Source organism: Oncorhynchus gorbuscha, linkage group LG01, assembly GCF_021184085.1.
Source record: "Oncorhynchus gorbuscha isolate QuinsamMale2020 ecotype Even-year linkage group LG01, OgorEven_v1.0, whole genome shotgun sequence".
Taxonomy (NCBI): domain Eukaryota; kingdom Metazoa; phylum Chordata; class Actinopteri; order Salmoniformes; family Salmonidae; genus Oncorhynchus; species Oncorhynchus gorbuscha.
The window spans coordinates 29306699-29332280 of NC_060173.1; the positions used below are offsets into that span (position 1 = coordinate 29306699).

Here is a 25582-nt window from a genome sequence, read left to right on the forward strand (position 1 = left end):
ACATGACAACCTGCTTGGAGTTTGCTAAAAGGCACCTAAAGGACTCTCAGGCCATGAGAAACAAGATTCTCTGGTCTGATGAAACCAAGATTGAACTCTTTGGCCTGAATGCCAATAATCATGTCTGAAGGAAACCTTGTACCATCCCTACAGTGAAGCATGATAGTGGCAGCATCATGCTGCGGGGATGTTTTTCAACAGCAGGGACTGGGAGAGTAGTCTGGATCGAGGGAAAGATGAACGGAGCAAAGTACAGAGAGATCCTTGATGAAAACCTGCTCCAGAGCACTCATGTACTCAGATTGGGGTGAAGGTTCACCTTCCAACAGGACAACGACCCTAAGCAGACAGCCAAGACAATGCAGGAGTGGCTTCGTGACAAGTCTCTGAATGACCTTGATTAGCCCAGCCAGAGCCCGGACTTGAACCCCATCGAATATCTCTGGAGAGAAAATAGCTGAGCAGCAACTCTCCCCATCCAACCCAACAGAGCCTGAGAGAATCTGCAGAGAAGAATGGGAGAAACTCCCCACATACAGGTGTGCCAAGCTTGTAGCGATTACAGACTCGAGGCTGTAGGTGCTTCAACAAAGTACTGAGTAAAGGGTCTGAATACTTATGTAAATGTCATATTTCAGTTGTTTTTTAATACATTTTTTAAACGTTCTAAAAACCTGTTTTTGTTTTGTCATTATGGAGTATTGTGTGTAGATTGATTAGAGAAAAAAACTTTTTCATCAATTTTAGAACAAGGCAGTAACATAACAAAATGTTTAAAAAGTCAAGGGGTCTTAATACTTTCCAAATGTACTGTATATATAAAATATATACATATCTGACTGTACAACACTGTCGTATGTACTGCCACTGTGTCATATGTCCTATTTACAGGCCCCAATGCTCCCAACCACTCCCACAAGCATCTCCAGATTCAGGCCTAACATGTCCCAACTGCGGCAGGACATGTGCCTCCTGGATTGGGCTTCACAACCACCTACAACCGCACCCCCGCCAAGAGTGGTAGCCATATCTATCCTATAAATCATCCCTGGAAGCGATGTTATCTTTGGAAACGATGTATTGCAAGTATGTGTGTATGTTGTTATGTGTATAATATCATTCATTATTTATATAGCTAGGCTTTACTCATATGTGTGCTGCTCCTCATGCTTGCTGTCTTGACCCTTGCCCTCAGGTGACCTCCCTTCCCTCAAAACCCTCTTCTTTAACCCCTATCCTCTACCCTCCAACATCTTTTGCCTCAACCCCTTCCCAGGCCCCTGCACCCCTACAGTCACACTGTGAGTGTCGGCCCCCAGTGTGTTCTCAGCCACACAGGTGTACAGACCCGAATCCCGGGATGTCACCATGACAATCTCCAATGTTCCCTCTGGCAGGAGCCGGTAGGCAGGGGAGGAAAGGAGGGGGGGAGAGGAAGGGGTGAGGCTGGAAAAGAGGACAGAGGCATTACCAGATGCTGGGCTGGGTAAGTGTGAATGGTAAGAGGAGTAGTTTGATGTCTGGCTGGATGCAGGCTTGGAGTTGAGGCTGGAGATAGGCTTGGAGTAGGGTCTGGATCCAGGCTTGGAGTAGGGTCTGGATCCAGGCTTGGAGTAGGGTCTGGATCCAGGCTTGGAGTTGAGGCTGGATCCAGGCTTGGAGTAGGGTCTGGATCCAGGCTTGGAGTAGGGTCTGGATCTAGGCTTGGAGTTGAGGCTGGAGATAGGCTTGGAGTAGGGTCTGGATCCAGGCTTGGAGTAGGGTCTGGATGCAGGCTTGGAGTAGTGTCTGGATGCAGGCTTGTGGCTGTGGGTGTTGTTGGATGATCCCAGTCTCTGTCCAGAAGGAGTGACCCAGTAGATTGTGGGCTGAGGCTCTGCCAGGGCGCGACAGTGCAGGGCCAGCCTCTCCCCCTCTCTCACCCACACGTAGGGGGGGAGGATGCCAGGGGGGATGAGGGGGAGGCAGGAGGCTGACATCTCTGTGATTGACACCTCCCTCACCCTGCGAGCCCTCAGCTCTGGAGGCTCAGAACACAATGTGGCCTGGGGCTGGATAAACCTCACAGCCTGTGGCATCTGTGTATCTGTGTGTGCGTCAGCATCTGTGTGAGGGTGCTCCTCAGCCACCCAGCGAAACAGGCAGTCACAGCGGAGGGGGTTGGAGTGCAGGCTGACCTCCCTCAGTCTGGGCAGAGACAGGACAGTGTGTTGGTGCAGAGCAGTCAGAGCGTTGGAGTTCAGCATCAGGCTCTCGAGCCTGCCCAGCTGGAAGAAGGCCTGGGGGTGGATGTAGGACAGCCGGGGGTTGTTGGTGATCTCCAGCTTGGTGAGCTCAGGCAGGTTCTCCATGGCTGCCCTCTCGATGGCCACCAGCTCCTCCATGTTGTTCAGACCCAGCTCTGTCAGGTGGACCAGGTCCCTGAAGTCCCCTGTCTGAACCAGACTCAGACGGTTCTTATTCAAGTCCAGGAACTTCAGGCCTGGGAGCCTCCTCAGAGCCTGTGTGGGGACAGTGGTGAGGAGGTTGTCGTAGAAGGACAGGCTCTCCAGGCTGTCCAGCCCCTCCAGGGCCCTCTCAGGCAACCCTTTCAGCCCCATGCCCCCCAGCACCAGGCTGCGTAGAGATGCCAGCGCCTGGAAGCCCCGTTCAGGGAGGACCTCCACTGGGTTTCCCCCCAGCATCAGCACCTGGAGGCAGGGCAGGGTGGTGAACCAGAAGGGGTCAATTGAGGTCAGCTGGTTGTTGTTGAGGTGCAGGCGCAGCAGAGAGCCCAAGCCAGAGAAGGCTCTAGGAGCCAGGGAGGCCAGCTGGTTGTGGCTGAGGAAGAGCTCCTGTAGGGCAGGCAGGGAAGAGAAGGCGGCAGGGGGCAGGGACCGGAGCTGATTCTCCTCCATGTGCAAGGAGAGTAGGGAGCGCAGGGAGGGAGTCTGGGGCTGGGTTGAGGTTAGTGTCCTAACACTGCTGAAGCGGTTCTGAGACAGATCCAGCTCTGTGAGGTTGGGGAGTGTCTGTATCAGTGGTGTCTCCAAGGCAGACAGCAGGTTACTCTGCAGACAGAGGGTGTGTGTGTCTAGGGGGAGAGGGGAGGGGAGCTGGGTCAGGAACAGGTTGTTACAGTCCACAGTTGGAACCTCGCAGGACAATGACTGGGGGGAAAACCAGGGCTTGATCTGACACACACACCCTGCCGGGCAGGAGACGCTCCATGGCAGGGAATGGACCACTAGTGCACTGGACACACACACCCACACACACAGGACCAGCTGCCTCTGCAGTAGGACCATTGACACCCTCAGCATCCTCACAGCAGAGAGGAGTTGATTCAGAGGTGGCAATTCGATTGAGGTGACTCAGTGTTGTTGCCAAGTTACAGCACTGTAGGTATCTGCTGTTGCCAGGTTACAGTGCCATAGGAATCTAAAGTGTTGTGGACTGTCTAGGTGATGTCTCCGTGGTCAGACGGTCGCTGTCACATTGTGGCGACAGGTGTACTGGGTATGGCTCTGTACACACTAAGGAGACCTGGCAGAGAGAGAGAAGGAGTGAACGAGAGCGGTGGAGAGAGACGGGGAAGATAATGTGTTAAGGACAGGTTTTGTAACACATTTAGATAGCCAGAGGACAGGTTGAGAGAGTACCTCCTGTTCTTTCAACTCTCAACCATTCCATTTGATTTGATTTCCAGTCTATTTTCATATGCAATGGATTACATTTGATTTGATTTTTGTCCCTCTTTTCTTATTTACTTGAATTATATTTTGATTGAATGAAAATATTTGTGTGTGTGAAGTGTGCACTGATGACGACCAGTCACCACCTGGTGGCAGTGATTACCAGTTAAGATAACAGAGGAAGTCTGAAATAAAACACATACACACACTCACACAATGGAAAGAAAGGGGTAGAGAGACTACTAGACCATGTGTCAAGGAAATGAGAGGAAGAGGAATATATCAAAAGGAGATAGAGGAGATGAGGATACCTAGTCAGTTGTCCAAATGAATGTATTCAACTGAAATGTGTCTTCTGCATTTAACCCAACTCCTCTGAATCAGAGAGGTGTGAGGGGCTGCCTTAATTGACATCCACATCTTCGGCGCCCAGGGAACAGTGGGTTAACTGCCTTGTTCATGGGCAGAACGACACATTTTTACTTTGTCAGCTCGGGGATTCAATTCAACAACCTTTTGAATACTGATCCAACACTCTATCCACACCTGCTGGTGGGAGAGGAGGAAAGGAGGAAGAGGAGGAAAGGTGGGAGAGGAGGAAAGGTGGGAGAGGAAGAAAGGTGTGAGAGGATGAAAGTGGGAGAGGAGGAAAGGTGGGAGAGGAGGAAAGGAGAAGACTAGAGGAGGTTGTCTGGCTGTAGCTGAGACTGCAGTAGGAGGGGTGAAGGAGTAATCTGCAGTGGAACTAAGCTATCTGTACTAACAGACAGAGGGAGATGGAGGTATGGGAGAGAGTGAGAGCAAAGAAAATGGAATGACAGGGATAAAAGAGAGGGAGGGTTAGAGAGAGGGTGCTGGATGCTGACGCTTCAATACACACAAACATGCGGGCACACACACACACACACAAAAACACGACAGAGTCTGAGCAGTTAGCACAAATGAGATGACACCACTGTGGCACATCACAGATGGCACTCTTCTCCTTCTACTGCTCTGATTCTGTGTGTGTGTGTGTGTGTGTGTGTGTGTGTGTGTGTGTGTGTGTGTGTGTGTGTGTGTGTGTGTGTGTGTGTGTGTGTGTGTGTGTGTGTGTGTGTGTGTGTGTGTGTGTGTGTGTGTGTGTGTGTGTGTGTGTGTGTGTGTGTGTGTGTGTGTGTGTGTTTACCTCAGTGCCAGTGTATCTATGTCTAACCCAGACATATGTCCAAGCGAACACAAACACACACATTTGCATCGCACAAAAAAATTATCCTTACCATCGAATGAACAATAATCCTTACCATCGAATGAGTACGGTTGACTGCATGCATCTCTCGATCCGTCCTCTTTCCTTCTGTCCCTCTTTTCCTATCCTACAATCTTTTCAGAGTTGATTTTCTCCAGCAATGTTCAGTCAGCTTGTCAATGGCTTGCTCCACAATAAATCATCCTTCCTCTCTCTCCCCTTAAAACATATGTGTTTCCCATTCTGTATTTCTCTCTTTTTAAAATATTCCTCCTTTTCTCCCTCTGAGGCTGTGGGGAGATCTCTACAGGATGAATCTGCACTCTCCCCAACCCCACTGTAGTCAGTATGTGTGAGCCTCTCTCTCTCTCTCTCTCTCTCTCTCTCTCTCTCTCTCTCTCTCTCTCTCTCTCTCTCTCTCTCTCTCTCTCTCTCTCTCTCTCTCTCTCTGTCTCTCTGTCTCTCTTTCTCTCAGTAGCCAGTTGTCTTGAGCAGGAAAGCCAGAGATTATTTAATCTGAGTTTCTGTCCCTCTCTACTCCCCCCCCCTCTCAAAATAAAAAAATAATTTAATACCTCTGAATTGCAGGCTCAGTGAGTTTCCATTTGGCTCACTGGTTTGCTTTTTAAATGCTGTCTAGTGGAGCATAGTGCTGGCTACATAGAGAATGAACTATTAAAACCAAAAAAGCTTTCAGAGACATCAGCATCTCTTCTGTGCAGAGGAAGAATCCTGGTAGCTATTGTATAAACTTTAATGCAGTGTGTGTGTGTGTGTGTGTGTGTGTGTGTGTGTGTGTGTGTGTGTGTGTGTGTGTGTGTGTGTGTGTGTGTGTGTGTGTGTGTGTGTGTGTGTGTGTGTGTGTGTGTGTGTGTGTGTGTGTGTAAAGCGGCGGATTCCATCTCCCCTTTCTCTCCAACCGTTCCACATCTCCCTCTCTCCCTATATCTCCTCCCTCTCCCTTCTGCATGTGTATAAAATAAAATGACTGTGTGTTTGTGTCACTGTGTTTATGCCCTCAGCCATTCCTGTGCCACTGTTGACAATTGAGAAGAAAAGACAAAAGGATTGCACAAAAGTTTCCATTCTCTCCCAACAAACCCTAACAAGTCACCTGTCTACATAGTTCAACACAGCTCTGAGTTTGAGCAGCAAAGCCTTGTTGAACTATGTACGGTAGGTGTGTGAGTATCTATTGTATGATAGAGCTGCAAATCTATAAATACAAATCAAGATATATATATTTATTTTAATCATCTAACCTAAATCCTAACCCATCTAACCCTAATCCAAGTCAGGATTGAATGTCATGTTTAGTGTTAAATGTTTAATTTTACCTAGTCTTACCTAATCACATAACGCACAATATGGACAGCAGAGAGAGAAAGAGAGAGAGAGAGAGAAGATTGGAAGCACTCTGAGGAGAAGTGTAACCATTCCTGTTAGGCAAAGTGAGGGGGTTATGGGATCTGAGCAACTAAGTTTCAGAAAAGCATGTCTCAGAGACACACACTCATGCACGCGCTCTGCAGGCTGAAAGGTAGTGAGAAGGAGGGATGAGAGGTAGCACAATGAAAAGAATCTAGAGGAGAGGTCGTCATAGCAACATTGGGAGTGAAAACATTTGAGAGAGAAAACAAGCACTGCTTCCTGTTCTCTCATATATTTCTCCTGCGTCTTTCCTTTCTTCATGTCTCTCCTCTCTTCACATCTGCTCTCCTTCATATTTTTAATTCTCGTATCCTTCCCTCTAGTGGTTAGAGCATTGGGCCAGTAACCGAAAGGTTGCTGGATCGAATCCCCAAACTGACAAGGTGTCACGACTTCCGCTGAAGTTGGTCCCTCTCCTTGTTCGAGCGGTGTTGGGCGGTCGACTCCACTGAAGTTGGTCCCTCTCCTTGTTCGAGCGGTGTTGGGCGGTCGACTCCGCTGAAGTTGGTCCCTCTCCTTGTTCGAGCGGTGTTCGGCGGTCGACTCCGCTGAAGTTGGTCCCTCTCCTTGTTCGAGCGGTGTTCGGCGGTCGACTCCGCTGAAGTTGGTCCCTCTCCTTGTTCGAGCGGTGTTGGGCGGTCGAGTTGGTCCCTTCCGCTGAAATTGGTCCCTCTCCTTGTTCGAGCGGTGTACGGCGGTCGACTCCGCTGAAGTTGGTCCCTCTCCTTGTTCGAGCGGTGTTCGGCGGTCGACTCTGCTGAAGTTGGTCCCTCTCCTTGTTCGAGCGGTGTTGGGCGGTCGACTTCCGCTGAAGTTGGTCCCTCTCCTTGTTCGAGCGGTGTTCGGCGGTCGACTCCGCTGAAGTTGGTCCCTCTCCTTGTTCGAGCGGTGTTCGGCGGTCGACTCCGCTGAAGTTGGTCCCTCTCCTTGTTCGAGCGGTGTTGGGCGGTCGACTTCCGCTGAAATTGGTCCCTCTCCTTGTTCGAGCGGTGTACGGCGGTCGACTCCGCTGAAGTTGGTCCCTCTCCTTGTTCGAGCGGTGTTGGGCGGTCGACTCCGCTGAAGTTGGTCCCTCTCCTTGTTCGAGCGGTGTTGGGCGGTCGACTCCGCTGAAGTTGGTCCCTCTCCTTGTTCGAGCGGTGTTCGGCGGTCGACTCCGCTGAAGTTGGTCCCTCTCCTTGTTCGAGCGGTGTTCGGCGGTCGACTCCGCTGAAGTTGGTCCCTCTCCTTGTTCGAGCGGTGTTGGGCGGTCGACTTCCGCTGAAGTTGGTCCCTCTCCTTGTTCGAGCGGTGTTCGGCGGTGGACTCCGCTGAAGTTGGTCCCTCTCCTTGTTCGAGCGGTGTTCGGCGGTCGACTCCGCTGACCTAGCCATCGCTGATCCATTTTTCATTTTCCATTGGTTTTGTCTTGTCTTCCATCACACCTGGTTCCAATCCCATCAATTCCATGTTGTGTATTTAACCCTCTGTTTCCCCTCATGTCCTTGTCGGTGATTGTTTATTATAAGTGTATGTGTACATCTGTACTGGTGTGTATTTAACCCTCTGTTTCCCCTCATGTCCTTGTCGGTGATTGTTTATTATAAGTGTATGTGTACGTCTGTACTGGTGTGCGGCAGGTTGTTACCCATGGATTTTTATTCTGTTTTCCGGTGGGTTTTTGGTAAATAAACTGCGTCGTTGGAAACACAATTATCTCTCTCCTGCGTCTGACTTCTCTGCCACCAGTTCACACCCTTACACAAGGTAAAAATATGTTGTGCCCCTGAGCAAGGCAGTTAACCCACTGATCCCCGGGTGTCGAAGATGTGGATGTTGAATAAGGCAGCCCCCCGCACCTCTCTGATTCAGAGGGGTTGGGTTAAATGCGGAAGACACATTTCAGTTGAAGGCATTCAGTTGTACAACTGACTAGGTATCCCCCTTTCCCCTCTCTGTGTATGTGTGTGGTCTACTCACACTGAGTCATGGTTGTGAATCATATGCACTGTTATGATAACCCTCAGTTAGGGCTGAGGTGAAGCATGTTGCAGTGTCACATCCAGGGAATGATTAGAGTCATATGTCAGGGTTAAGCATTAAAGCAAACACATACACACACGTCTGACTTTCTAGGGTTTAATTTCAGTGTAAGCAAACTGTACGTCAGCATCAGCCAAAAGACAATGCATCTCATATTAATGAATGATATGATACAATGACATGATTGATACCATGATCTGATAATGTAGAATCATGATGGGTCTTTCTCACTCTGTTCTTTATATCCCTGTTTCTCTCTATCTCTGTCTCTCTTTCTATGTCTCTCACTTTCTATCTGTGTGTCTCTCAATCTTTCTATTCATGTGTGTCTGTCTCTGTGTGTGTGTCTGCCTCTCTCTCTCTCTGTATTTCTCTGTCTCTCTAGCTCTCTCTCGGTGTCTCACTCCCTCTGTGTTTCTCTGTCTCTCTAGCTCTCTCTCTCTCTGTTTCTCTGTCTCTCTAGCTCTCTCTCTCTCTATGTATATCTCTGTCTCTCTCTCTCTCTGTCTCTCTCTCGCTTTCTCTGCCTCTGTCTCTCTCTATGTATATCTCTGCCTCTCTCTCTCTGTATTTCTCTGTCTCTCTAGCTCTCTCTCGGTGTCTCACTCCCTCTGTGTTTCTCTGTCTCTCTAGCTCTCTCTCTCTGTATATCTCTGCCTCTCTCTCTCTCTGTGTTTCTCTGTTTCTCTAGCTCTCTCTCTCTCTCTATGTATATCTCTGTCTCTCTCTCTCTCTGTCTCTCGCTTTCTCTGCCTCTGTCTCTCTCTTTGTGTGTGTCTGCCTCTCTCTCTGTGTTTCTCTTTTTCTCTAGCTCTCTCTCGGTGTCTCACTCCCTCTGTGTTTCTCTGTCTCTCTAGCTCTCTCTCTCTGTATATCTCTGCCTCTCTCTCTCTCTGTGTTTCTCTGTTTCTCTAGCTCTCTCTCTCTATGTATATCTCTGTCTCTCTCTCTCTCTGTCTCTCGCTTTCTCTGCCTCTGTCTCTCTCTTTGTGTGTGTCTGCCTCTCTCTCTGTGTTTCTCTTTTTCTCTAGCTCTCTCTCGGTGTCTCACTCCCTCTGTGTTTCTCTGTCTCTCTCTCTCTAGCTCTCTCTCTCTATGTATATCTCTGTCTCTCTCTCTCGCTTTCTCTGCCTCTGTCTCTCTCTTTCTGTGTGTCTGTCTCTCTGTGTGTGTGTCTGCCTCTCTCTCTCTCTTTCTCTGTCTCTCTAGCTCTCTCTCGGTGTCTCACTCCCTCTGTGTTTCTCTGTCTCTCTCTCTCTAGCTCTCTCTCTCTATGTATATCTCTGTCTCTCTCTCTCGCTTTCTCTGCCTCTGTCTCTCTCTTTCTGTGTGTCTGTCTCTCTGTGTGTGTGTCTGCCTCTCTCTCTCTCTTTCTCTGTCTCTCTAGCTCTCTCTCGGTGTCTCACTTCGTCTGTGTTTCTCTAGCTCTCTCTCTCTCTATGTATTTCTCTCTCTCTAGCTCTCTCTCTCTCTATGTATATCTCTGTCTCTCTCTCTCTCACTTTCTCTGCCTCTGTCTCTCTCTTTCTGTGTGTCTGTCTCTGTGTGTGTGTGTGTGTGTGTGTGTCTCATTTGAATTCTGTACACAACAGGTGTTCGCTGGACCGGGGAAAGCTCAAGGACTTATGAAACGCTCGCCACAGCACAGCTAAATGGTGCGGTGTGTGTGTGTGTTGTAACGCTGCAGAGAGAGTGAGAATCTGCTGCCATGGCGACAGGCCCAGCAGTATCTTATAGCAACAGGTAGCTAGGCAGCCTGCATTGTTAGATGAGTTGGAAGCTTTTGTGTGTGCATTTGCATGTGTGAGTTTTGTAACAGATTGTTGAGTTCAGAGGAGTAAATCAAACGCATCAAGTTACATTGAGTTCTCTTTGGCCTTGTAGATTATGGCTGTTGATGCTATTTGACACAGCATTAAATCCTGTAAGGTTTTAATGTCCATAACATTGCAATGGTAGATTTTTCTCTTTAATCTTTTAATCTGAAACCTTAAACTTTAAACCCTCAGACTGTTGACAGCAAGCCAACCTCAGAAACGTTACAATCGGGTTACTTATATTTGCTTGTTGTTTTCTAGAATTAGAATGACATTATTCCATTTACTCTATATTTTTTTCAGTGACAGACAACAATGACCATGTTGCTATAGAAACAAAGTGACTTCATCAGCCAGCAGCAACAGGTAATTGAACAGGTGTTGCTGTAGCTACAGAGTAGGAGAGTTCAGGCTAGTGTGAGAGGGGTGTTACTGTGCAGCAACATGGAGATGAGGTACCCAGGCTTCAAGCCTCGCCTGCAGCATCGTCTGGTCCTGCAGGGCCCTCCGAGAGGTACCGCCCACAAAGCCCAGGTCACCAACTCATTGGCCACTCCCAGGGAAATATTCTACTTGCCCCTCCCACCTACCCAACCTCGACTGGAGTTCTTGCACTGGGTGCAAGTGGAGAACAGCGAAGAGCAGGAGAAGAGGTGGAGGGATAGGGCTGAGAGGGAGCAGCGTAAGCCCCAGAGGGAGGCCAGCCTGCCTCGCCTATCTCTACCTCCTCCTTCCAGAATGGGCCCCCATACCTTGGCACGCTTCTTCTTCCAGTGGAGGGGGAGACCCAGGCAAGTTCAGCCCCATCCAAAAACAGCCCCTACCCATAGGCACTTCTTGTAGTAGTCAGGGGTAGGGGTTGTTTTTGGATAGTTCCTTCAAGTTTATTTGCCAGTTGTTATAAATACATTGGAAATCTCAATGATGAGCTTTCACATAAAAAGAGTGCAGGACAAATATAGGTGTACATCCACAGGAACTGGAGCGGGGCCAGGGGGAGCCGAGCAGACTCACCCCAGGATGTGGACCCTGAGTGGGGGGAGAGAGAGAGGCTGCTCTGGCTCAGTCACCTGAGGGCTCCACCCCTGGACAGCCAGGGCAACATACTGCCCCCTAGTGGCTTTAAACGGTAATCTTTGTAGAGATGTACAGTATATGCTGTTGTATATGCGTGGTTCAGACATGCTCAGTCTTAAAACAGTGAATAATTGTAGAATAGTGACAAATTCCTTTCTATGTATGTGACTGAGCGGATCGATTCAGTCTTATTTAGCAAAATTAGAAATAGTGTTTTTTACAATGGATAAAAGAAGAGACTCAGAGCTAGAATATGGTACATCGTACGCTATGGTTGAGGAACAATAGGAAAGTAATTCTGCTTTGAAATTTGTAAACTTGTATCCTCACTTTTGAGAAATGTCCGTTGAATGTTTTGGTACCTACTGGAGAGCTCTTCTTTGTCTACACCCATTCAGCAACGTTCACAACCTCTTAAGCTTTAGCCCCACCCATCTCTTTAAGGGTTATACCCGAGCGTTCTGTCCTAACAACAGCAGTCAAGCACCCAAGCTAACTGGCTAATGTTGGCTAGCTTGCTAGCTAATTCCAGACATAAATGAGAGAACAGCTCACTGACCATTTTACTCACCCTATTGAAATGGATACTTGTGTTACGCCCCTGAAAACAGGGGAGAAATAATCACGACAGTGATACGGTGTTGTAGTCTCAATTCAATGTTTAGTGTTTCACAAAAGTAACACATTACAAAACAACAGAAAACCCATTATACAAATAACACAGCAAAATATCTTATTAACAACGCACATGTTCATTCACAATCGGCATAAGATGGCAGCTACTCTCAGTACGATGCTATTCTTCACTTCAACCGAGCAGGGCTAATATTACTCTCTTCAAACTTAAAAACCTTAAACACTCTTGTTGTTAGCGAGTTATAACATTTAAATGACTATTTTTTATCATCAATAAAGTACCTGAAAACAGGGGAGAAATAATCACGACAGTGATATGGTGTTGTATTCTCAAGTCAACGTTTAGTTCAATGAGAAAAGACCGCGATTTTCCCCAGGTATATGGGTGGAGACCAGAGCAATCGATCTCCGGCTCATAGATTAAGAGCATTTCATAGATCACAGATTAACACTTTTAGGCACCACAAAATAAAGTAATCAATATAACGTTTACACATTACTCTCACAATTCGTACCCTTTGACAAATTTGAACTTTAACACAATTATATGAATGTTATCAATCTCTATCAACTAATACTGAATGCATCTTTTTAACCTTAGATGTTTTAAGATCCTCACATACTATGAACTTACTAATACTTTTTAATGTATAACAGGCTATGAATATTTCCTTTAACCTGTCACACTTGCATAGTGGAGTATTTTGTTAAGACATGTAGCTAGCTAGCTAAACAATGAACCATAATCCCAACTCATGAAGTTACAACCCTGCATGAATCTGCAGGTAGGTTCAACGTTAGCTAGCTAACATTAGGCTATAACTAGCAAAGAAAATGGCTCTGATATAGAAGTAATATTACTACACAGATCACACACATAACATTAGCTAGCTAGCTAATAGTACACTTTAACTTGAAATGAAAACAACTTTCTGTCAAAATTAGAAATGTGTAATAACTGAAAATGTAGCTAGCTAGTCTATCTTACCCATATAGATGGAATGGATGCTTCTCCCTGTCATGGATGCCATGGTTGCCCTTACTTAGTTTGAAGATGTAATCCGGAGACAGGTGTTATCTCCATCTCCTCGGCAGGGTAGCCTAGTGGTTAGAGCGGTGGACTAGTAACCGGAAGGTTACGAGTTCAAACCCCTGAGCTGACAAGGTACAAATCTGTTGTTCTGCCCCTGAACAGGCAGTTAACCCACTGTTCCCAGGCCGTCATTGAAAATAAGAATTTGTTCTTAACTGACTTGCCTGGTTAAATAAAGGTAAAATAAAAATAAAATAAAATATCATACTCTAATTCTACTGATTTCAAAACATGGTCCTCCAGAAAGTGGAGAGCAACACTTATCTACTACACAATATATATATATATATATATATATAAACACCTGCGTTAGACAGGATTACCTACACATACTGACCAGCTCAAATAGACAGAAGCTGCTACATGGCAGACCAATCCGAACTCATCTCTCGACATGTCCATTATCTCAGCCAATAATGGCTATCGGGAAGGTTGCTCCCCCTTTTTCTGTGGCTAAACCAACTAGGCTCGTAATTGAACAATTGTATTTGTATTTCAAATCAAATTGTATTAGTCACATGGGCCGAATACAGTGAAATGCTTACTTACGAGCCCCTAATTAACAATGCAGTTTAAAAAAAATACAGATAAGAATAAGAAATAAAAGTAACAAGTAATTAAAGAACAACAGTAAAATAACAATTGCCCATTTACAGATGGCATACAAGTTTGTTGTTAAGGCACATGAAAGTTCACATGTTCAAGAAGGCATTTCTGCCAAAAAACAAATTTTTATAAAAATGTAAAAGTTTATGTTCCCCTGTGAAGTAGTGACGCGCGACATACGCCTAGTTTCCTGGAACAAGTCACATATGTGTTCGCGTGTGTGTTTGTGTGTTGAAGGTGTGGACGATATGGGCCGCAGACAGAGGACCCTCAGACAGGAATGACACACACCTCCACCACCCAAAGCCTGCCCCTGCCGCCTCTCCTCATGCTCCGCAGACACACCCTCTGCTACCGGTTACCTCGGAAACGACCCCCGGAGCATCTGATTTGCCCCATGAAGGGCAGAGCAAAGACTTCCTGAACACTCACCCTGACAGTAAAGACTACTGACTATCTTCATCATTGTCTGTGTTGCAACCTTCTTTTTGTTTAATAGATGGCAGTCCAGTGAACCTTTTCACTGGACTGCCATCCAGTGAGGGCTTGTTCAATGGAAGTTTCAATGGAAATTCAATGGAAGTTACAAAATAAATGTTTGGGCTGTGGGCCTAAATCCTTCATGTGGATGTGATCTGCCTCTCTGTGTGGCTATCACGACTACAGGGTTTACTGTAAACACATGTCATTGTGCCTTTTTCTTTGTGTGTTATGTTTTGAAAATGAACACATACTGGCAGAGTGAAATGAGTCATCAGGGTCACAAACATAGACAGTCAAAGCTGTCTTCATTTTGGAATGTGGAAGGTCATCATTTTCAAAGTCACCATAGTCATCACTTTGGGATGTGGAAGGTATGTGGGTACTTAGCATACTGGACAGACCATACCTCTGCTCAGACCAGCCCTTACCTATGTTTTTTTCATACTTTCAAAAGAAGAGGTTATTTAGTTCAGTCACCAAAACACCAGTCCAGTTATGGCAGAGAAATCTGAACAGACTGATGCTCCTTCTCCATATAAAGACCTAACCTTACCGGTCATGTTTCCCATACTGCACACAGAAGATGAGGGTGGTGCTACTACCTTCTCATCGTCGACATGCAACCCCAACCTGTGGAATATGTTGCATGCAGCCGAGACCAGATGGAGCGAGCAGTCTCAACCGTCCAACGGAAACGGGGCCGAGGTGTCCGTTGGGGCGGGAGAGACAGTGATCGACGCGCTAAATATGGAGAGGGTGAGGATAAATCAATTACCTAGACTCGTGTCTTATCCTACTTTTACTATGGGGGTATGGGTTTTAACTTCAGTAGGCTAGTACATGTGCTAGAAGGCGCATTCAACAGTTTGAGTTGGCTCAATCAATGCAGCTTTAGTTGGATAGTGTCCTACCATCTTGGCTGTGACAGCGAATCAATGTGTGATGCGTCAAGGTTTGAAAGATGAAGGCAGTATCTGCTCATAATGTTGATTTAAAAAAATGTCGCGACCGCATGTTTCTGCAATGAGGCGCGCAGATCCGAACGGAGCGTCTGTAAATCTTGATGGCACTGTGACTGAAGCACATATAAACGCGTTTAATATATGTAGGGGGTTAGTTAGGCTATTGCTGGGACTAGAATACAAGGCTGTATACCTGGAGTTTCTAAAGTTATGACCCAAAAGGAACCAATCCACCTTGTGAAATATAGCTTGCAACCTAGTCTCAGCTAATTTAATAATTGTTCTGTACAAAAATCCGAGATACTCCAGTATGATTTTATACGTTTCGTATTGGTATGTATTATTTTGTGGATTTTCATCACCATCATTTCGTATGATGTCTTACGAATGACAATTTGTATTATATGTTACAAATTAGCAAAACATACAATATGTTACACATTTTCTAAACTATATATTATGAATTATAGCTATACCATTAATGTTAGCTAGCTCTATAATGGAAGCTAGGCTAGGGGTTAGGGTTAAGTTTAGGGCTAAATTTAGGAGTTAGATTAAAGGTTTAGGGAAGGGTTAGCTAACATGGTAAGTAGTTGCAAAGTAACAAGTAGTTGAAAAGTTGCTAATTAGCGAAAGTTGTCTGTGATGAGATTCAAACTCACAACCTTTGGGTTGTTAGACATTTGTGTCATAAGCCCATCCATCTAACCCAACCAGATCTAATTTAGTTTTTGCCTTAAGTAACCATCTGTCTTATGTACAGTGCCTTGCGAAAGTATTCGGCCCCCTTGAACTTTGCGACCTTTTGCCACATTTCAGGCTTCAAACATAAAACTGTATTTTTTTGTGAAGAATCAACAACAAGTGGGACACAATCGTGAAGTGGAACGACATTTATTGGATATTTCAAACTTTTTTAACAAATCAAAAATGGATGGAGAGCATTTGAACAGCAGTTTTCAGTTCTTTCCACAGATGCTCGATTGGATTCAGGTCTGGACTTTGACTTGGCCATTCTAACACCTGGATATGTTTATTTTTGAACCATTCCATTGTATATTTTGCTTTATGTTTTGGATCATTGTCATGTTGGAAGACAAATCTCTGTCCCAGTCTCAGGTCTTTTGCAGACTCCATCAGGTTTTCTTCCAGAATGGTCCTGTATTTGGCTCCATCCATCTTCCCATCATATTTAACCATCTTCCCTGTCCCTGCTGAAGAAAAGCAGGCCCAAACCATGATGCTGCCACCACCATGTCATGATGCTGCCACCACCATGTTTGACAGTGGGGATGTTGTGTTCAGGGTGATGAGCTGTGTTGCTTTTACGCCAAACATAACATTTTGCATTGTTGCCAAAAAGTTCAATTTTGGTTTCATCTGACCAGAGCACCTTCTTCCACATGTTTGGTGTGTCTTTCAGGTGGCTTGTGGCAAACTTTAAACGACACTTTTTATCGATATCTTTAAGAAATGGCTTTCTTCTTGCCACTCTTCCATAAAGGCCAGATTTGTGCAATATACAACTGATTGTTGTCCTGGACAGAGTCTCCCACCTCAGCTGTACATCTCTGCAGTTCATCCAGAGTGATCATGGGCCTCTTGGCTGCATCTCTGATCAGTCTTCTCCTTGTATGAGCTGAAAGTTTAGAGGGACGGCCAGGTCTTGGTAGATTTGCAGTGGTCTGATACTCCTTCCATTTCAATATTATCGCTTGCACAGTGCTCCTTGGGATGTTTAAAGCTTGGGAAATCTTTTTGTATCCAAATCCGGCTTTAAACTTCTTCACAACAGTATCTCGGACCTGCCTGGTGTGTTCCTTGTTCTTCATGATGCTCTCTGCGCTTTTAACGGACCTCTGAGACTATCACAGTGCAGGTGCATTTATACGGAGACTTGATTACACACAGGTGGATTGTATTTATCATCATTAGTCATTTAGGTCAACATTGGATCTTTCAGAGATCCTCACTGAACTTCTGGAGAGAGTTTGTAAAAGTGAAGGGGCTGAATAATTTTGCACGCCCAATTTTTCAGTTTTTGATTTGTTAGAAAAGTTTGAAATATCCAATAAATGTCGTTGCACTTCATGATTGTGTCCCACTTGTTGTTGATTCTTCACAGAAAAATACAGTTTTATATCTTTATGTTTGAAGCCTGAAATGTGGCAAAAGGTTGCAAAGTTCAAGGGGGCCGAATACTCTCGCAAGGCACTGTAACCTTACCGAACATAACATATCATATTAAATGGAGAATCTCGGCTTTATGTACAGAATAATATGAAATGCTCAGAGACCAGGTTGGTATCAAGAATATTATGAATGGGGTGACCAAGGTGGGGCACAGAACCAGTTTAGCGGGCCCATAACATTTGGAACCTTACAAAATTTGAGAGAAATAAGCTTTTTGTGTGTATGGAACATTTCTGGGATCTTTTATTTCAGCTCATGAACCATGGGACCTACACTGCATGTTGGGTTTATATTTTTGTTCAGTGTAGCAAATATTTGATTTAATTTATTTTATTTGACCTTTATTTAACTAGGCAACCTTTAACTAGGCAAGTCAATCTATGGGGGACATACATTTTTAAGCCTATATTAATTATAATCCTTCAATGAGAGGCAAGGTGATGTTGAAACAGAGAATATTCATAAACTGTCATAGAAAGGTTGTTTAAAGGTTGTGAACATGTACTAGGTTAGTTTGGTGACATTCAGAGGGTGCGAGAGTGACCAACTTCATGAGGTAAACACACCACACCCACACTTCATTAGGTAAACTATACTGAGAGCTCATAATAATAATAATGGCTGGAACAGAGCAAATGGAATGGCATCAAACCATAGCTGTGTTTGAATACTCATACTAACCGTACTATTTGTGACGTAAATGGAGTAAATAGTATGCTTATTGGTCAATGTATGGGTATAGTTAGTATGGCAAAAGTTCCCAGATGTCGTACTGCATTAGCCAAAGTACGAAGTATACGAGCAGTGGATACTATTTCCATGCTTTTAGGGCCCATAATGCAATTCTTCAGAAAGTGGGCGTGGCTTCATATCATTTTCAGATTTGAAGAAAATGGCAGAAAATATGCAGCCGAAGTCCAACAAGAGCGGATACAAATTCATTGCTTTAACTAATTATGACAAATGTTAAGAAAATGTTGAGCAATGTAATGACTTTTCAAGTAAGTTACCTTACACGTTATGTTGGCTGACAATTTGTTAGCTATGCTATCCTTACGAACTACATAACATATCATTACAGCAGTATGTACCCGTATGTTAGCTATCTACCTAACGTTAGTTGGCTACTAATACATCAAACTTGACACTATATTAACCTGTTGCGACGAGCAATCCCGTATCCGGGATCTTAAGTATAGCCTCAAGCTCATTAGCATAAGCAACGTTAACTATTCATGAAAATCGCAAATTAAATGAAATAAATATATTGGCTCTCAAGCTTAGCCTTTTGTTAACAACACTGTCATCTCAGATTTTCTAAATATGCTTTTCAACCATAGCAAAACAAGCATTTGTGTAAGAGTATTGATAGCTAGCATAGCATTAAGCCTAGCATTCAGCAGGCAACATTTTCACAAAAACAAGAAAAGCATTCAAATAAAATAATTTACCTTTGAAGAACTTCGGATGTTTTCAATGAGGAGACTCTCAGTTAGATAGCAAATGTTCAATTTTTCCAAAAAGATGATTTGTGTAGGAGAAATCGCTCCGTTTTGTTCATCACGTTTGGCTAAGAAAAGAACCCGTATCCGGGAGTGTAATTATAGCTTCAAGCTCATTAGCATAACGCAACGTTAACTATTCATGAAAATCATAAATGAAATGAAATAAATATATTGGCTCTCAAGCTTAGCCTTTTGTTAACAACACTGTCATCTCAGATTTTCTAAATATGCTTTTCAACCATAGCAAAACAAGCATTTGTGTAAGAGTATTGATAGCTAGCATAGCATTAAGCCTAGCATTCAGCAGGCAACATTTTCACAAAAACAAGAAAAGCATTCAAATAAAATCATTTACCTTTGAAGAACTTCGGATGTTTTCAATGAGGAGACTCTCAGTTAGATAGCAAATGTTCAGTTTTTCCAAAAATATTATTTGTGTAGGAGAAATCACTCTGCTTTGTTCATCACGTTTGGCTGAGAAAAAAACCTGAAAATTCAGTCATCAAAACGCCAAACTTTTTTCCAAATTAACTCCATAATATCGACAGAAACATGGCAAACGTTGTTTAGAATCAATGCTCAAGGTGTTTTTCACTATCTATTCGATGATAAGTCATTCGTGGCAGTTTAGTTTCTCCTCTGAATCACATGGGAAAATACATGCAGCTGGAGATTACGCACCAATTTCGACGGAGGACACCAGGCGGACACCTGGTAAATGTAGTCTCTTATGGTCAATCTTCCAATGATATGCCTACAAATACGTCACAATGCTGCAGACACCTTGGGGAAATGACAAAGTGTAGGCTCATTCCTGGCGCATTCACAGCCATATAAGGAGACATTGGAACACAGCGCCTCAAAAATCTGGCTCACTTCCTGTTTGAAGTTGCATCTTGGTTTCACCTGTAGCATTAGTTCTGAGGCACTCACATACAATATCTTTGCAGTTTTGGAAACGTCAGAGTGTTTTCTTTCCAAAGCTGTCAATTACATGCATAGTCGAGCATCTTTTCGTGACACAATATCTTGTTTAAAATGGGAATGTTTTTTTATCCATAAAATAAAAGAGCGCCCCCTATATCCAAGAAGTTAAGTACAGTGGCAAGAAAAGTAAGTGAACCCTTTGGAATTACTTGGATTTCTGCATAAATTGGTCATCAAATTTGTTCTGATCTTCAACATATCACAACAATAGACAAACATAGTGTGCTTAAACTAACAACAAATATTATTGTATTTTTCTTGTCTATATTGAATACATAATTTAAACATTCACCGTGTAGGTGGGAAAAAGTATGTGAACCCCTAGGCTAATAACTTCTCCAAAAGCGAATTGGTCAAGAGTCAGCTAACCTGGAGTCCATCAATGAGACAAGATTGGAGATGTTGGTTAGAGCTGCCGTGCCCTATAAAAAACTCACTAAATTTGAGTTTACTATTCACAAGAAGCATTGCCTGATGTGAACCATGCCTCAAACAAAAGAGATCTCAGAAGACCTAAGATTAATAATTGAAGACTTGGATAAAGCTGGAAAGGGTTACAAAAGTATCTATAAAAGCATTACTGTTCATCAGTCCACAGTAAGACAAATTGTCTATAAATGGAGAAAGTTCAGCACTGTTGCTACTCTCCCTAGGAGTGGCCGTTCTGAAAAGATGACTGCAAGAGCACAGTGCGGAATGCTCAATGAGGTTAAGAAGAATCCTAGTGTCAGCTAAAGACTTGCAGAAATATCTGGAAAATGCTAATATCTCTGTTGATGAGTCTATGATACATAAAACACTAAACAAGAATGGTGTTCATGGGAGGACACCACGGAAGAAGCTACTGCTGTCCAAAAAAGACATTGCTGCACATCTGAAGTTTGCAAAAGTTCTGGATGTTCCACAGTGCTACTGGCAAAATATTCGGTGGACAGATGAAACTACAGTTGAGTTGTTTGGAAGGAACACACAACACTATGTGTGGAGAAAAAAGGCACATCACACCAACATCAAAACCTCATGCCAACGGTAAAGTATGGTGGAAGGAGCATCATGGTTTGGGGCTGCTTTGCTGCCTCAGGGCCTGGACAGCTTGCTATCATCGATGGAAAAATGAATTCCCAAGTTTATTAAAACATTTTGCAGGAGAATGTTAGGCTGTCTGCCAATTGAAACTCAACAGAAGTTGGGTGATGCAACAGGACAACGACCCAAAACACAGAAGTAAATCTTCAAGAGAATGGCTTCAACAGAAGAAAATACGCCTTCTGGAGTGGTCCAATCAGAGTCCTGACCTCAACCTGATTGAGATGCTGTGGCATGACCTCAACAGAGCAGTTCACACCAGACATCCCAATAATATTACTGAACTGAAACAGTTTTGTAAAGAGGAATGGTCCAAAATTCCTTCTGACTGTTGTGCAGGTCTGATCTGCAACTAACATAAAAAGTTAATTTGAAGTTATTGCTTCCGAAAGGTGGGTCACAAGTTATTAAATCCAAGGGTTCACATATTTTTCCCACCCTGCACTGTGAATGTTTACACGGTGTGTTCAATAAAGACATTGAAGATGTCTAATTGTTTGTGTGTTATTTGTTTAAACAGACTGTGTTGTCTATTGTTGTGACCTAGATGAAGATCAGATCAAATTTTATGAACAATCTATGCAGAAATCCAGGTATTTCCAAAGGGTTCACATACTTTTTCTTGCCACTCTATATGCTATCTAGCTAACTATCCAATGTGTATTGACCTCATTAACCCCGTAATTCTTAGTTTATCTAAGTGGTATAGTCGTTGTGTGTTCTCAATGGACATTCTGTTGCTTTCGTAAATTTGCTATGGCTATCTACTCCGATTTCAGAGCACTCTCGTCTGAGTGTACTAGAGCGCAGAATAATTGATGAATTTATGAACACTCAACACCCGTTGAATATGGCCGGTGTCAGAAATCATCAGCATAATAAAGTAATTAAATTGTTGCCAGCAGCACAGTTAGTCACCAACGCTCTGGATAACATGAAAACCATCTCTGCTAGGGCGAGTAAAATGGTAAGAGTGAGGTGTTCTCTTATTTGTGTCTGGAAGTAGGTAGGCAACGTTAGCCTGTTAGCTTGGGTGCTTGACTGCCGTTGTGCGGTCCAGTGTGTGCTCTGAACGCTCCGAGAGCGAAACGCTCTGAATTTACAAATGGACAATCTGACAATGCTCTGAATTTACGAATGCCTAGAGGGCCTTGTGGTACTCCAGATTAAGAACACACCCAAAGTCATAAAATCTCTAGCTAGTCATTTGTTATGCTAAAAGCTATAAGTATAAGTAATCCCTCTCACCCCCCCCCCCTTTAAGATTTAGATGCACTATTGTAAAGTGACTGTTACACTCGATGTCCAACGGTGAATGCACCAATTTGTAAGTGGCTCTGGATAAGAGCGTCTGCTAAATGACTTAAATGTAAATGTAAATGTAAAGCTAGCAAGAGGTTTCATAGCGACAGCATCAACTTCTGGTAGACAGGCGAAGCTCTAGTACGCTCAACTGAAAGGATACAGTTTGTTTACAGTATACTAAAATGTATTAGTATATAGTATGTAATATATTCTCATTAAGTATGTAGTATACAGAATGTTAGTATTGGTATTCGAACACAGCTCTACTGTTTGATGTATTTGATACCATTCCACCTATTCCGCTCCAGCCTTTACCACGAGCCCGTCCTCCCCAATTAAGGTGCCACCAACCTCCTGTGATTTTCATACCCTTATTCTGTTCATCATCGCCCTGCCAGTAGCCAGTGTTGTATATATACCAGGTTGTACCTTTCGTACCGCATGGCTAACTTTAGTTGTATGCACAAAACATCATGGGAGTTTTGTGTTTAAATGATCAGGTTCATATAAATGGTTGAACTGAATTCCTCTTTCCCTTCTCATCATTACTGAATTGTTATAAAGACGTGGCTATGAAACCCACAAGACATAACAAAATATTGGCAACAAATAAGTGAACCGACAGTGGTTATTCTGTCCAGAAGAAGTCGGTTTTAACATGTTTAAAACTATTTTTTTTATGCGGTACAGTCTAGACTAGTGTTAGCACCGTGTATCGCTAGCAGATGCAAGTTCATGCATAATCAAGCTAGCTAAGAGAGAGAGTTAGCATCGTCAGGGACGGCAGAAAATCACTTGAGACGAGCGTTGGAGCGAGAAAACAACGTGCTTAGAAAGGGAGGAATATACAGTGGGTAAAGGAAAGGACATTTATTCAACTTTGAAGATGAACTTTGGAATTAAAAACTGGTAAACAAGCAAACTTGAGGAGGAAATGTCAGTGAGTGAAGTGAATGCATATCACGTGACTGAGGAAAATGTTGCTGTGGCAGAACAGAACGTTGCCGTGGTTGAGGACAATATTAAAGTGAGTGACAATCAGGAAGGAGCCTATTGAGAAACAAAAAATGTCTGGAATTGTTGGAAACATTGTACAGTTGGATGAAAGCATTGAACACCGGAACTTATTTCAAGAACGGTTGGAATATTTTGTTCTTGCAAATTACATTGATGAGGACAAAATTGTGCCAAATTTGTTTTGTGTAATGGGGTCGAAGGCATTTAATTTATTAGTAGCCTGCTACAGACAGGCCAGGTAATAAGACATATGGGGACATCGTAGAAATACTGAAAGGACACTTTTCACCAAAACCACTAGTTATTGCTGAAAGGTTAACGTTCCACAGAATAAATCAGGAAGAGGGAAAATCAGTGACAATGTTTGCTGACAGAGCACTGTGAGTTTAATGATGTCCTAAATGACACCATTAGAGACAGACTAGTATGTAGGCTACGCAGTGAAGTTACACAAAAGAGACTATTGACTGAAAGTAAACTTACCTTGGCAAAGGTCATTGAATTCAGCGTGTGCAAAGGGTATTGAATTCAGTGCCTTCAGAAGGTATTCATACCCCTTGACTTATTCCACATGTTGTTGAGTTACAGCTTGATTTCAAAATAGGTAATAAGAAAATACAAAAGTTATCCAGCTATACACATTACCCCATAATGACAAAGTCATGTTTTTAAAATTTTAGAAAATGTATTGAAAATTAAATACAGAAATACTTCATTTACATAAGTGTTGACACTGCTATTTCAATACTTTGTAGAAGCACCTTTGGTGATTATTACAGATTTGAGTTGTTTTGGGGATTTTCTCCCATTCTTCCTAGATTTTCTCAAACTGTTAAATTAGATGGGGAGTGGTGGTGAACAGTAATCTTCAAGGCTTTCCACAGATTTTCAATGGGATTCAAGTCTGGGCTTTGGCTGGGCTACTCAAGGACTTTACCATTCTTGTTCTGAAGCCATTCCAGCATTGCTTTGGCTGTATGCTTAGGATCGTTTTCCTGTTGGAACATAAATCTTCACCCCCAGTCTAAGGTCGTTTGCACTAAAAAGCAGATTCTCATAAAGGATTTGCATGTATTTGGTTCCATTCATTGTTCCTCCGCTGAAAAGCATCCCCATAGCATGATGCTCCACCGCCCTGTTTCACGTTAGGGATGGTGTTAGATGGGTGATTAGCTGTGCCTGGTTTTCTCAGGCCAAAGAGTTTAATTTTGTCTCATCAGATCACAGAATCTTTTGTCTTATGTTCTCGGAGTCGTTCACATGCATTTTTTCAAACTCCAGGCATGCTGTCATGTGCCTTTTTCTCAGGAGTGGCTTCCATCTGGCCACTCTCCCATGAATCCCAGATTGGTGAGGTGCTGTAGAGACTGTTGTCCTGCTGTCAGGTTCTCCCATCTCAGCCAAGGAACTCTGTAGTTCTGTCAAGAGTGGTCATTGGGTTATTGGTAACCTCCCAATGTCCTTCTTGCTTGGTTGCTCAGTTTGGACGGCCAGCTGGGTAATTCCATATTTTTTCAATTTCCCAATGATGGAGACCACTGTGCTCTTGGAAACTCTCAACATAAATTGTTTTATACCCTTCCCCAGATACTGTACTTTGGGGGGGAAAAGTATTTAGTCAGACACAAATTGTGCAAGTTCTCCCACTTAAAAAGATGAGAGAGGCCTGTAATTTTCATCATAGGTACACTTCAACTATGACAGACAAAATGAGGGGAAAAAATCCAGAAAATCATATTGTAGGATTTTTAATGAATTAATTGCACATTTTGGTGTCCATAAATCCATAAATCCATAAATGTAGCCTATCATTCTTGTGCGATTTATACCGATAGGCCACATTGAAGTGTTTTGTTTAATTATTTTAGCATTAGTGTGTAAACCTAAGCTTTAGGGCCTAACTGTAAGCGTGCCAAATAGCTACACGCAAATCGGCAAATTATTTTTGGAATGGCCAGAAATCCATGGATATCTATCCATGGAGCCAAATATGACAGAGTATAATTCATATATGTCAGAGTTGAATTCAATAAGACAAAATCTGCTAAATGGAGAGTTGAAAATAAAGAGAGCACTCCCTGTCAAATCATTCTACCTTCCCCGACTAGCCTACAGCACATTTTCTGTATTAGCGGGTTAAAGTCGAGTGCAGGCCTCAGATTTTCACTTTATCACATATAGGCCTAGTAAGCAGTTGTTGGTGGGTTGTTAGCAATTCCGGGCGGTTGCGGGTGTACAAACAGCTGACCCACACACCACTAATCTCTTGTGTAAGACACAGTCTTACACTGAAACACCGACTTCAGCCAGTCCACATCGTGTTAAAGACTTACACAGGTTAATCTGTCACTGTGAGTGGCATCACTGATGTCACAGTTCAGTTAAATGGACAAACGGAAAAGCTGCCACTATGTTGTGAAAGGAGACTATCCATCACTACGGGGACGTTTGTGGCTGGAG

At 43.6% G+C, this 25582-nt stretch overlaps 2 protein-coding genes across 4 annotated transcripts in view; one reads left to right on the top strand and one right to left on the bottom strand.

Moving 5' to 3' along the window:
* Window positions 1–713: 713 nt before the first annotated feature.
* On the bottom strand, window positions 714–5224 carry LOC124003508 (leucine-rich repeat neuronal protein 2-like). The gene is made up of 2 exons (XM_046311848.1): window positions 4958–5224; window positions 714–3525 (listed from the first exon to the last, which is right to left on the bottom strand). The coding sequence occupies exon 2, from the start codon at window positions 3300–3302 to the stop codon at window positions 1233–1235; it is 2070 nt and encodes a 689-aa protein (XP_046167804.1). The 5' UTR covers window positions 3303–3525; window positions 4958–5224; the 3' UTR covers window positions 714–1232.
* Window positions 5225–11151: 5927 nt separating this feature from the next.
* LOC124035801 (putative adenosylhomocysteinase 3) overlaps window positions 11152–25582 on the top strand; it is a 46458-nt gene continuing 32027 nt past the window's right edge. The window contains exons 1-3 of one of the 3 annotated variants that reach the window (XM_046349569.1): window positions 11152–11301; window positions 13822–14023; window positions 14648–14823. In XM_046349569.1, the coding sequence (XP_046205525.1) occupies window positions 14707–14823 (117 nt within the window). In that variant the 5' untranslated portion in view covers window positions 11152–11301; window positions 13822–14023; window positions 14648–14706. Of the gene's footprint in view, window positions 11302–13821; window positions 14024–14535; window positions 14824–22879; window positions 23133–25582 lie in introns of those variants that run through there. The other 2 variants (XM_046349560.1, XM_046349577.1) reach the window with 2 other exon arrangements.

What these genes read in the sequence shown, in the direction of transcription:
- LOC124003508 (XM_046311848.1), bottom strand. Translation starts at nt 3,302, where the DNA reads ATGCTGAGGGTGTCAATGGTCCTACTGCAGAGGCAGCTGGTCCTGTGT.